This window comes from Bos indicus x Bos taurus, chromosome 5, assembly GCF_003369695.1.
Source record: "Bos indicus x Bos taurus breed Angus x Brahman F1 hybrid chromosome 5, Bos_hybrid_MaternalHap_v2.0, whole genome shotgun sequence".
Lineage (NCBI taxonomy): Eukaryota > Metazoa > Chordata > Mammalia > Artiodactyla > Bovidae > Bos > Bos indicus x Bos taurus.
Genome location: NC_040080.1, coordinates 6,150,428 through 6,163,677, shown reverse-complemented (window position 1 = coordinate 6,163,677; position 13,250 = coordinate 6,150,428). Strand labels below are relative to the sequence as shown.

The 13,250-nt window shown below is 52.7% G+C and overlaps 1 protein-coding gene across 1 annotated transcript; it reads right to left on the bottom strand.

The window, feature by feature from the left end:
• Positions 1-321: 321 nt before the first annotated feature.
• On the bottom strand, positions 322-11,985 carry MCAT (malonyl-CoA-acyl carrier protein transacylase). The gene is made up of 4 exons (XM_027540574.1): positions 11,510-11,985; positions 10,071-10,158; positions 4,476-4,693; positions 322-1,586 (listed from the first exon to the last, which is right to left on the bottom strand). The coding sequence occupies exons 1-4, from the start codon at positions 11,936-11,938 to the stop codon at positions 1,158-1,160; spliced, it is 1,164 nt and encodes a 387-aa protein (XP_027396375.1). The 5' UTR covers positions 11,939-11,985; the 3' UTR covers positions 322-1,157.
• Positions 11,986-13,250: the final 1,265 nt, after the last annotated feature.

Sequence of the window (13,250 nt, the reverse complement as noted above, 5' to 3'; positions counted from 1 at the left end):
ACAAAGTACTACACGTGAAACAGATGAACCACAAGACCATACTGTGCAGCACAAGGAGCAATGCTCAGTGATCCTGCGGTTAAACCGTATGGAGAGGAATACGAAAAAGGATGTATATATTAACGTATGTAACTGAATCACTTTGCTGTACACCAGAAATTAATTCAACGTAGATTAACTAGACTTCAATTACTTAAAAAGAGACACCCTACCCAGGGTTTGACATAGGCCTACAAGATGGTGAAGTTTAAAGACGAGCTCAGACACTTCATCCCCAGTGAGATTTTCCCAGTATCACTGTGTAATGAAAAAACCACCCCAGAAGGTGAGAACTGATCACATTTAATACTGAATTAGGAGCGGGGCCCTGTGCCATGCTCTGGTGTGGTGCAGGTTGAGGATAAGCTCAGTGGGCGGCCCGAGCTGGACTCGGCCCTGGGCACACAGCAGGCACTCAGTGACTGTGGTCAGAAGGGGTGACACGGGAGTGGGGGAGGACGCAGGGCCGCCCTCCCCACGTGCTCCTGCCTTGCTAAAGGGCCTTTTTCCCCACCAAGGCAGAGGCCACTTGCTCCCTGGCATACAGTAGGCACTCGATGCTTTCTGTTGGGTAAGTAAACATACGGGGCACCATCTCCCAACTGCTGAGTGATGGGGACCGAATGGCTGCCAAAGCCCGCTGGGTCCTAAAGCCCTTTGGATTCAGGGGCAAAGGAGCTAAGGTTTTGGCTGCATCGTATCCAGAGGAGGCTGGGCCAGCAGAGTGAGTTTGGCGCTGGCCTCAAGCCATGGCCCACGGCGCCCACACGGCAGCAGGCCAGGCTTTCTGGGGCCTCAGAACACTCCTGCCTACGGAGCAGCCACCTGAGCCCTGGGGAGGCGACGTGAGCTGCCCAGGAGGCGGGGGTGGAACCCACAGGTCTTCACAGGATCAGCACAGCTGCAGCTCCCCAGCACTCAGACATGCTGGGGAGAGACGGACATCGGCATGTGAAGAAACACTCGTTTCTAGTGCTTTCCACAGGGCATTCAAAGCACACTACCCTTCTGCTCATGCGGAGGCAGCGGCCTGACAGGAAGGCCAGGCTGGGCTCAGCCCCCCGGAGCCCGAGTCCTCCTCGGCCGTGGCCCGTCCACACCAGGGCCCGCGGGAGGCCCTACAGGGGCTCCTCTGGGTCCTCGCCGGCCTCCAGCACCTCCACGTGGCTGTAGGACCTCCAGGCCTGCAGGTTACAGCTCCTCAGGATGGCGCCCAGCTGCTTCCCAGGCCCCACCTCGAACGTCTGGGGGAACGCGGTGCCCTTCCTCCTCTCGTATATGGCGTGCATCGTCTGCTCCCACTTCACTGGCGAGACCACCTGCTGCGCCAGCAGCTTCTGGATGTGTTTGGGATGCATGTATCTGTTCCCATCGACGTTCGAGTGCACGGACACCAGGGGCTTCTTGACATCAATCGCCTTTAACACTTGCACCAGGGGCTCCACGGCCGGCTCCATGAGGCGGGTGTGGAACCCACCGCTAACCGGCAACATCTTGGTGCGTCTGAAGTGATACTTAGAGGAATTCTTCTGGAGAAACTGCAGAGCCTGGAAGAAAAAAAGGAGGTTTAAGCCAGCGAATCTCAGGGGAAGAAACACACAGCGAGGGGGGTCACCTCTGACTGATGCCGTCAGTCCTCCGTAGAGAATATGCGTCTCTCTACATTTCACCCCGCACAGTTGCAAAGTCGGTGTCCCGGAAGCCCTTCTGGCCATTCGCACGCCCCACCTCGGCAGGTGACCACCCTATGCCTGAAAGAGAGCCAAGGCCAGGAAACGCGGTCCTGTCCCAGCTCCATCACCCAGCTCGGTGGCCCCAGGCAAGTCCTTGAATTTCTTTTATTCCATCCGTGAAATGAGCACAATTTCATCTACTTCATAAGACTGCTGGGAAGTGACCAGACAGGAGTTATGAAGGGATCTGATACACGAAAAAGCGCTATCTAATCCTGCTACTCCTCGTAACTGTTTAAGCTTGTTTCCTTGTTACTCAGTAAACTTCAAGATGACAATTCAGGAGGCTCCAAGTCTCATCTCACAATCCAGGGTCTGAAAGCTCTCATTTGGTGTTTCTCTACAGAAGACCAAAGCTCTCCTTCCCTGCAGCCCGAAGCCACACCCTGAAGGCTCCTCCGTCCAGAGGGGCCTCTGGGACTAACAGGCCCAGACTCAGCACCACAACATACTTGGCAAATCTCTTTGAAATGGTGTATATTCTTAAGATATCCTGTGCCCTCAGGACACAGCCCAAGGCCTACAACCCTGACAGCCCTTCCCTGGGATCTAGCAAAGGGCTTCCTAGGCACTAACCCGTCTGCTGTGTCCCTCCAACCTGATGCCACCCATGGCCTGCTCAGAAGCTGGGCCAGCTGCTCCTGAAGACTCAAGGAAAGTCACAGTAGCTGAGTGACCTTGGGAAATTTTGCTTTACTTCTCTCTGCCTCAGTTTCCTCAACTGTAAGAAAGGGGATAACAACAGTAGTTATCTCAGGACTATGACAAGAACTACACCTGGTATACAAGCTCTACAGAAGGGTTAGCAGCCACCGCCTTCTTACCAAGCCCAGGGGTTGGTAACATGAAAAAATATAGCAGGGCAGCTCTCTGTGCCCCCAGAGGGTCGGAGGGGTTAATAGTTAATGTTTTCAGTTGGATGGTGCTCGTCCGGCCCGCTCCGAGGGCCCTGCCCTGCAGGAGTGCAGCCTCTGGCTCATCAGAGGTCACCAGCCTGTGCCCTGAGCCTGTCTATTCCACACCAAGGTCACTTAGCTGTCTGAGCCCTGGAGCAAAGCCACGTGGAGCAGAGCCTGGCACAGCGAGCCATCACGGAGGGTGGCCCACGCGTGTGGGCGGCACGGCGGGGTCTGGCCCTCACTGCAGCAGAGGCCGGCCTGCCCTGGAGCTCCCAAGACCACTCTCCGTCTGTCTCCACCACCCTGAGGGACGTGCCTTCGGTGCCTCCCCACAGAGGCCTCTTGGACTGCACAGCCCAAGCCCTTCCCCCCTCGCCTGCAGCTGTCTGATCACCGGCCTCTGGAGACAGCTACTCAGTGGCACTTCCTGCATCACTGCTGGGTCTAAGCCTTTCCAGGGGAAGTCTCTGGACTCACCCCACTTGAGTTGTAGCAGGAGTCAAGGCCACAGTCCCAGGGTCCAGAGGGTCCTGTGGCTGGTGCTCAGCCCAGGCCCGGCTCTAGCAGAGGACAAGCTGTTCCACATCCACCTTGGGAAGGGCTCCGCTGCCCGGGTGACCTGCCCACACCTGAGCTCTTTGCCACAGCACTTCCCGCAGCACCAAAAGGCTGAACCTGGGGAGTCCGGAAGTCGCCACCTGGACTGATGCCCGCCCACCTGTCTGGGAGCCCGAGAGGGAAACGCCTGCCCCTCCTGGCCCATGCCGGGCTTTCTTCCAAGGCTACCCATGGGAATGAACAGCCAGCTCCGTGATGAGCTTGGGGCCACTGCAGCTGGTCTTCCCGTCATCTCAGAACGGCCCCAGGAGGAACCCGCTGGCTCTCCCCGGTTCAGAGGAGATATAGAAGGACCCCTGTACACCGACCGGCAAGGCCTTACCGAGGGGAGGAGCCCAGGGCGGTCGAGAGGAGAACGGATGTGAGCCCTCCTCCCGCCTCCACCATCACGGGCGCTCTGCCTCAGCTTCCTGCAGCTGAGCCGCCCTGCTCAGAGCACAGGACTGACTGCGAGGACTGGATGGCTGAGCGAGGACGGGGCACCACCGGCCTGACTTCTGCACCCCTCAGGCCCCAGCCAGGCACACAGCACAGAGCCGCCCCTACTGCTCGGGGCGCCTCTCGGCCTGGGGCGCCCCTGCTCTTGGCAACCCCATCCTCTGTGCAGTGCCTCCTGGGCCGCCGCCTCGGCCCATCTGGTAGCCAGCCTGACCCCTACGGTGTCCCGAAACCTGGAGTCTTCTGTTCACAGCTGCCTTCCTTTGACGGCAGGAACCCTGGCTGATCCCTCTGTGTGTCCTCTGCCCGAGAAAGGATGTTGGCAGTGATTGGAGGATGGACAGAGGAAAGTGTGCAAAAACAGACACCTCAGGAAAAGTAGAGCAACCCAGCAGGAGGCAGCTGCTCCTCTGAGGAAGCGAGGGGACGGGAGGCCGCGAGGAGGCCAGAGCGTATCACAGGGAGGCCCTGGAGATGACCTGGTTCAGCCCCTTTACCTTCCACGTGGGCTGGGGATTTGCCCGGGGTCCCGTCGTCCCTCATCATGGGAGCACGTGGCGGAGTGGGGACAGTACCCAGCCTCCCTCTGGAGTGCTCGCCCCACCACAGACACGCTGGCCCTCAAACACTTCCCAAGACCAGGGCTGAGCAGAGCACCTGTTAGGCTCGGTGGGCTCCCAGGTGTGCAGTCAGTCCCACCTTCTGCACTGGACTGGGTTCTAGGAAGGCTGCTCCCGCCAACACCAACCTCCAGGTGTCCTGAGATCACCCTGCAGTCAGGAAAGAGGTAGTTGGACACCTCGCACACGGGGTTCTCTATGCCCCGAGTCTTGCAGTGTTCCTGGGCTTCCAGACAGGCGACGGTGAACTTGGACTGATGCTGGCCGAGGACGGACAACATGCCACTGGGCACGGCTTCCGAGGCTTCCTGCATGGCCTCAGCTCGAATTTTCACTGCATACAGACCTATGCGGAGAGAAGTGCATTTGGAAAAATCAGGGCACATGATCGAGAAGGGAAGCCCAGAGCTGAGAAACAAGGCACAAATTCCACAAACACTGGAGACACTGGTACTGGTATCCATCACCAGTCCACACGCTGCCGCTCTAGGGATCCGAACTGCACAGAGATGGTCCCCAGTCATCAGAGAGCAAGGCACAGTCCCTGGCACAGGACAATGAGCCCACGGAGCTTCCTGCCTTAGAGCTGGCTGGTGCAGGATGGGGATTCTTAACCAGGGTGATTTTACCCCCAGGGCGGTATCTGGAAACAGCTTTTGATCACCAGGGGGGTGGCGGGTGCTACTGGCATCTGGTGGGCACAAGCCAGGGATGCTACTCAACAGCCTACAATGAACAGCCCCCAAGTAAGAATCACCTGGTCCAAAACGTAATAGTGCTGTTGAGAAACCCTGGCACAGAGTGGAAAGGAAGAGACTTTGAGCTGCATCACTTAAGGGAAGTCATGACCTCCTTCCAGGTCAAATTTTTAGCTAGTACAATGAAGATAATAATTATAGCCTGCCTGAACTGTGTGAAAACTTGAGAACTACAAATTATTTCAGAGAAACGGTGCTGAGCAAGGAAAATAATTAAGAACCTCTAGATGCCTGGAATGATGTACAAACAAGCATCTGAATTTTAATAACATAATTGTTGTAAATCAAGCATGACTGCCTTCACTGGAGAGCTGGATGCTGGCAAGACAGATGAGCTGGAGAGCAGGGCTCCCAGTTCAGTGCGGCGCCAGTGTGAAGTGGGAGGACGGGGCTGTGTGCCCGGGAGGCAGCTGCCGTGGTCGTGACGCAAGAACGGACTGAACACGGTTCACAACAGCCAGGACACGGAGACAGTCTCAGTGTCCACAAGGGAGTGGGTCAAGAAGGCGTGCGCATATATACGAGGGAATACCACTCAGCCATGAAAAACAGTGAACACAAAGCCATCTGCAGCGGCACGGACGGACCTAGAGATTATCACGCCAAGTGAAGTGAGTCAGGCAGACAGATACCATACGATACCAGTTACACGTGGAACCTCAAGTACGACACGGGGGCCTTCTCTGCTGACCCAGTGGATAGGCACTCGCCTTCCAGTGCCGGGGACGCGGGTCTGAGCCCTGGTAGGGGAACTAGGATTCCACATGCCGAGGGGCGACTAAGCCACAACTAGAGAGAAGGCCACGCGCTGTAACAAAGAGCCGACGCAGCCAAAAATAAATAAAATATGAAAACAACAACTAAAAAAACCCCCAACACCAATAACATGCCTCAGGTACGGACTCAGATACACAGCAGACTACTTGTGGTTGCCAAGGGGGAGGAGAGGTGGGGGAGCAGGTGATTGGGTGTTTGGGATTAGCAGACGCCAACTATTATGCACGAGGATATATACTCAATATCCTGTGATAAGCCATAATGTAGATGAAGATGCAAAGGTACATATGTGTAACGGAATCACTTCACTCAGGAGCAGAAATGGACACGACGTTGTAAGTTCACTATACGTCAGTAAAACGTGAAGAAAAAAGACTGGGCTGGATTCAGGCTACTGGACAGCATCGCCCTGGCCCTGGGCCTGCTCCCTGGCGGGGAGGAGATGACCAGACCAAGAAGCAGGTAAGGGACGAGTCCAGGTTTGACGGGACGACAGGGTCAGAGGAACAAACCCTGCGCCCTTTCTCTCAACACACCTCCCTTCACCTAGCACCGAGTCCGTCTGTGCTGGGGTTTCAGCCCCTTACACGAGCAGAACTATGGAGCAAACACGTTAAGAGCCTGTGTTAGGAGGCAGGAGAGAGCACACAGCAATGTGGAGACCCTCCCGAGCAGGCATTAAATAACGACGGCAAATTGTCAACCGAAAAAACACGTCAATAATTCTGCAAATTATGTATACGTTAAACTATATTTCTATAAAATATCTTTATTAGGATGTAGAAATATGAGAAATTTTTTCACTTTCTTGACCAGGATTTCTTTCTATAATGCTTTTTAAAAAAAGAGGTGAAATTCACATAAAATATAACGAGTTTTAAGTGCATAAACGCAGCGATATTTGTTGTATTCAGAATGTATAGGACTTTCCTGCTGGTCTAGTGGTTAAGAATCCACCAGCAAACGCTGGGACACAGGTTCAACCCCTGGTCTGGGAAGATTCCACTTGCTGTCAGGCAGCTAGACTTGTACGCAATGACTACTGAGCCCGCGCTCTAGAGCCGGTGCTCTGCCCCGTGAGACGCCTGTGCGCCCCATCTAGAGAGAAGCCCCTGCTTGCCATACCTGGGGAGAAGCCTGCGGGCAGCAACAAAGACCTGGCACGGCCAAAAAAACCCTTTCCATCAGCCCACAAGCCCACAAAACACCCCAAACCTAGAGCAATCACTCTCCATTTCTCCCTCCCTCCACCCCCAGTAACCTCTAATCAGCTGTCTCTATGAGTGTACGTATTCCGGACATTTCACAGAAAAATAAGTGAGCTTCGTGTCTGGCTTCTGTCACCTAGCATGTTTCTGATGTTCATCCATGCTGCCACGTCAGTATTTTATTTATTTTTATGGCTGAATAATAATCCACTGGGTCGAGCTACCACAATTTGTTTATCCACTCATCTGATTATGGACCTTTGGATCATTTCTACCTTTTGGAAATGAATGTGAACACCGCTGTTGCACACATCTGTGTGCAAGTGTTCCAGTGTGGACATGTGCTTTCCTCTCTTAGGTACAGGCCTGTGAGCAGGGCGACTGGGTCACACGGCAACTCCATGTTTAACCTGAGGACCCACCAAACTGTTTCCACAACGGCGGCGCCGCTTTATCTTTCATCAGGGTGTGGAGAAGGAAACGGCACCCACTCCAGTGTTCCTGCCTGGAGAATCTCAGGGACGGGGGAGCCTGGTGGGCTTCCATCTACGGGGTCACACAGAGTCGGACACGACTGACGTGACTTAGCAGCAGCAGCAGCAGTGAGGTTCCTACATACTTGCCAACACTTACTATTTTCCTCTTGTGTTTTAAATTAAAGCCATCCTGGTGGGCATGAAGTGGTACCTCACTGTGCTTTTGATTTGTATTTCCCTAATGGTTGGTGGTCTGGTATTCCCATCTCTTTAAGAATTTTCCACAGTTTGTGGTGATCCACACAGTCAAAGGCTTTGGTATAGTTAATAAAACAGAAGTAGTTGTTTTTCTGGAACTCTCTCGCTCTTTCAATGATCCAACGGATGCTGGCAATTTGATGTCTGGTTCCTCTGCCTTTTCTAAGTCCAGCTTGAGCATCTGGAAGTTCATGGTTCATGTACTGTTGAAGCCTGGCATGAAGAATTTTAAGCATTACTTTACTAGCATGTGAGATGAGTGCAATTGTGCAGTAGTTTGAGCATTCTTTGGCATTGCCTTTCTTTGGGATTGGAGTGAAAACTGACCTTTTCCAGTCCTGTGGCCACTGCTGAGTCTTCCAAATTTGCTGGCATATTGAGTGCAGCACTTTCACAGCATCATCTTTCAGGAGTTGAAATAGCTCAGCTGGAATTCCATCACCTCCACTAGCTTTGTTCATAGTGATGCTTCCTAAGGGCCACTTGACCTCAACATTCCAGGCTCTAGATGAGTGATCACACCATCATGATTATCTGGGTCACGATGATTTTTTCTGTATAGTTCTTCTGTGTATTCTTGCCACCCTTTCTTAGTATCTTCTGCTTCTGTTAGATCCATACCATTTCTGTCCTTTATTGTGCCCATCTTTGCATAAAATGTTCCCTTGGTATCTCTAATTTTCCTGAAGGGATCTCTAGTCTTTCCAACAAACTGTGCAAAATTCTTAAAGAAATGGGAATACCAGACCACCTGCCCCGCCTCCTGAGAAATCTGTATGCAGGTCAAGCAGCAACAGTTAGAACTGGACACTGAACAACAGACTGGTTCCAAATTGGGAAAGGAGTATGTCAAGGCTTATATTGTCCCCTTGCTTCTTTAACTTATATGCAGAGTACATCATGCAAAATGCCAAGCTGGATGAAGTAAAAGCTGGAATCAAGATTTCTGGAAGAAATAGCAATAACCTCAGTTATGCATATGACACCACACTTATGGCAGAAAGTGAAAAAGAACTAAAGAGCCTCTTGATGAAAAGTGAAGGAGAGTGAAAAAGTTGGCTTAAAACTCAACATTCAGAAAACTAAGATCATGGCATCTGGTCCCAACACTTCATGGCAAACAGATAGGGAAACAATGGAAACAGTGTCAGACTTTATTTTTTTGGGCTCGAAAATCACTGAAGATGATGACTGTAGCCATGAAATTAAAAGACGCTTGCTCCTTGGAAGAAAAGCGATGACCAACCTAGACAGCATATTAAAAAGCAGAGACACTATTTGCCAACAAAGGTCTGTCTAGTCAAGGCTATGGTTTTTCCAGTAGTCATATATGGATATGAGAGTTGGACTATAAAGAAAAATGAGCGCAGAAGAATTGATGCTTTTGAACTGTGGTGTTGGAGAAGACTCTTGAGAGTCCCTTGGACAGCAAGGAGATCCAACCAGTCCATCCTAAAGGAGATCAGTCCTGGGTGTTCATTGGAAGGACTGATGTTAAAGCTGAAACTCCAATCCTTTGGCCACCTGATGCAAAGAACTGACTCATTTGAAAAGACCCTGATGCTGGGAAAGACTGAAAGCAGGAGAAGGGGACAACAGAGGATGAGATGGTTGGATAGCATCACTGACTCAATGGACATGAGCTCGGGGAGTTCATGATGAACAGGGAAACCTGGCGTGCTGCAGTCCATGGGGTCGCAAAGAGTCGGACACGACTGAGCAACTGAACTGAACTGAATGACTGTAATGTGATGACTGTGATGTCGCACATCTTGTCGTGTACTCATTGGTTCTTTGTAGATCTTTAGAGACATGTCTATTCAAGTCCTTTGTACTTAACTGTAAGCAAAATGTTTACCTGTTTACACACAAAAACCTTAAGAAATGAAACTGATCTCGAGATCAAACACTGATTTATTCTCTTTCACTTAATGAGTATCTACTGAGCGTCTACCACATGACAGGCACTGGAGGTACATGACTGGACTAAGAATGCACACGAACAGTGGGACAGACAGAAGCAAGGCGCTTTCACAAGACTACGAGGAGAAAGAAATTCCCTGATAAATCCTTCAAGCTTCAAATCAGGTGAAGTCTGGTCCTCAGGTCCCACTGTCATCCCCACCCATGTGCCCCCTTCTCTAACCCCTGAGTAGGTCCAGAATTGTTTCTGGCGGTGCCCCTTGTCCTCAGTGGGCCCAGCAAGACAACACCCCATGCATAAAATCAATGCCCTTCCCGGGTACCTTCAGAAAATTCCATGGCCCCAGCAAACACTAGGGCTGCAAATTCTCCCACACTGAATCCAGCAGCAGCAACACAGTTCTCAATAACCTGCAGGGACAGATGCAGAAGAACATGAGGCCAAGTTCTCAGGGGAGTTCAGTCTGGGGCTCTGCACTCGCGAGCTGACAGTGTTCAGTGGCTCAGTGAGCCGGGTGCTGCTGGCCTGGTGCTCCAGCTAGAGGAGACACACTGAAGTGGTCTCGACCATCTCTGACCAGCCCGTTACCGATGCAGAACTTCCCTGGCAGGGGAGGTCAAACCCTGCCACTGGACTCCGTGGTTACGCTGTGACTCCAACCCAGGGCTCTGGATTCTCCTGCTTCTGCCTCTCAGGCCGATGGAGACAGAGGGCACCGAGTACAGAAGGTAAGCACATGCCCTTCAGAGTCACAGAGAGCAGGACTTGATGCTTAGCCTGGGAGAGTCCCCTAACCTCCTTGCCTCAGTTATCTCATCTGTGAAATGGGCAGAGCTCGACCTACTCCCACAGGGTTGCTAAGAGATAATTACATGGAGATAAGGCCTCTAAATCACTCAGCACAGACCTGGCCCAGGATAAACACTGGATGAATGCTATTATCACGACTTCACAGGACCCCTTAAGCTAATTACTATCTCTGCCGTCCTCTTTCCCCATCCATAAAATAATGCTACCGACCTCACAAGGTTGCGGTGAGGATGAAATGGGGTAAAGTTCTGTCTTAACATGTTTTGGTATTAAATCATCCCACAACTTCAAGTGAAGGGATATTTTCATCATCTTCTCAACGACCCTTCATGAACGAAGGTTCATCCTTCTAAAACCGTTTAGTAATACATTAAATGATTAAGGATCACTTACAATCGAAACCTGGCCCTTCACTCCCTTCACACACCAGGCAATTTTCACAGTATATTTTATTCTCTGTTATCTATCTCCCTGCAAGGAGATCCAACCAGTCCATCCCAAAGGAAATCATCCCTGAATATTCATTGGAAGGACTGATGCTGAAGCTGAAACTCCAATGCTCTGGCCACCTGATGAAAAGAACTGACTCATTGGAAAAGACCCTGATGCTGGGAAAGACTGAGGCGGGAGGAAACCAGACAGAATGAGACTGGTTGGATGGCATCACCGACGCGATGGACATGAGTTTGAGTAAGCTCCGGGAGTCGCTGATGGACAGGGAGGCCTGGCGTGCTGCAGTCCATGGGGTTGCAAAGACTCCGACACAACTGAGCGACTGAACTGAACTGATCTATCTCCCTGCCCTAAAACGCAGCACCGATCCTCGGTTTGCTCACGCCAGTTTATCTCCTGCGCCTACAACAGCGCCTGGCACAGGTGGGACCTCAGGAAGGACCTGCCAAACCGAAGTCGGACGCCACGAGCCCGACAGGAGGGAGCCCCAGGACTCACCGCGGGCTGCAGGTGATGTAGTTTCTCCACGGCGGCCAGCGAAGCCACGAAGACGGCGGGCTGGCAGTGCACGGTGCGGTCCAGGGCCTCCTGCGGCCCGCGCAAGCTCAGCTCCAGCAGGTCGTAGCCGAGCACGCGGCGGGCGGCGTCGTAAAGCTCGCGGACGCGCGGGTAGCGGAGCAGCCCGCGGCCCATGCCCACTACCTGGCTGCCCTGGCCGGGGAAGAGCAGCACCGAGCACTGGCCCGGCTCCCGCCGTCCCGCCGCCGCCTGCGCGTCCTGGGATCCTCCGTCCGCCGCGGTCGCATCTCGCAACAGCGCCGCCACGTCCACAGCAGCCGGCGGAGGCCGCGGGCAGTTCGAGGAGCCGCGGCGGCCGCTCACGCTTCGGGCCCAGGCCCGGGCGGCCCGCGCGACCCGGACACTCATGGTGAGGGAACCCGGCCCTCTCGCGCGTCTCCGGGGCGACCGAGGCCCGACTTCCGGAGGCGCGGCGCGGTCCTTGATATATTTCCCGCCGGGCGGGCTGAGGCACCCGCGGGGAGAAAGGTTCCGCGGGTACCAATTCCCGCCCAGGCTCTGAAACTAGTGGGCTCTGGGGATCCGAGGGGCACGTGCTTATTTAAACCTGCGCGGGAAAGAAGAAGACACCACACCGCACCCTGAGCCCTCACAAACATTTTTGGACTAAGCAACGTAACGCAATGTAATAGTCAACCTGCTGCTGCTGCTAAGTCGCTTCAGTCGTGTCTGACTCTCTGCGACCCCATAGACTGCAGCCCACCAGACTTCCGCGCCCCTGGGATTCTCCAGGCAAGAACACTGGAGTGGGTTGCTATTTCCTTCTCCAATGCATGAAAATGAAAAGTGAAAGTGAAGTCGCTCAGTCGTGCCCGACTCTTCGCGACCCCATGGACTGCAGCCTACCAGGCTCCTCTGTCTATGGATTTTCCAGGCAAGAGTACTGGAGTGGGGTGCCATTGCTTTCTCCAATAGTCAACCTAGCGGTGGACAAGTGCTTGAAACACTTCCATGTATTGTATTTGATTAACCCCACTGCTGTGCTCTCTTTTATATTAATAATTCCTACAGCCCGACACAGTGTAAGCTTTCAGTAAACATTTGTTACATTGGACAGAGCCCTGGATATTTTTCAGATATTAGCCTGTTTTAATTCCTCACAGTAACGCTATGAATGAATGAAGCAGGGCAAAGGCTAATAGAGGATGAGATGGTTGGATGGCATCACCAACTCAATGGACATGAGTTTGAATAAGCTCCGGGAGTCACTGATGGACAGGGAGGCCTGGCGTGCTGCAGTCCATGGGGTCGCAAAGAGTCAGACACAACTGAAGAACTGAACTGAACGCTATGGTAAATAGGTGCTATTTTTATCCTCAATTTATACATGTTGTATCCCTGAGTTGGGAAGATCCTCAGGAGAATGCAAGGGCTACCCCCTCCAGTATTCTGGCCTGGAAAATTCCGTAGACAGAGGAACCTGGTAGGCTACAGTCCATGGGGTCACAGAGTTGGACACAACTGAGCGACTTTCACTTTCACTTTTCACACAAAGTCTCAAAGGTTGAGTGGCAGATGGTTAGTGACAGAAGGAGGACTGGAGATTGGGATTATCTGGTTTCTGGGTGGTGGTGCCAGACTGGGTTAGAGAGAATCTAATTCTGAACTCACCTGTATCTACACCCCTTTCCTCCCCTGCCAGCCTCTAAGGAGCTCTGGA

What these genes read in the sequence shown, in the direction of transcription:
- MCAT (XM_027540574.1), bottom strand. Translation starts at nt 11,938, where the DNA reads ATGAGTGTCCGGGTCGCGCGGGCCGCCCGGGCCTGGGCCCGAAGCGTG. An exon ending in GGCCATGGAATTTTCTGAAG is followed by an intron (nt 4,694 to 10,070) that starts GTACCCGGGAAG and finishes CTCTCCGCATAG; the next exon opens with GTCTGTATGCAGTGAAAATT. An exon ending in TGATCTCAGGACACCTGGAG is followed by an intron (nt 1,587 to 4,475) that starts GTTGGTGTTGGC and finishes TTTTTCTTCCAG; the next exon opens with GCTCTGCAGTTTCTCCAGAA.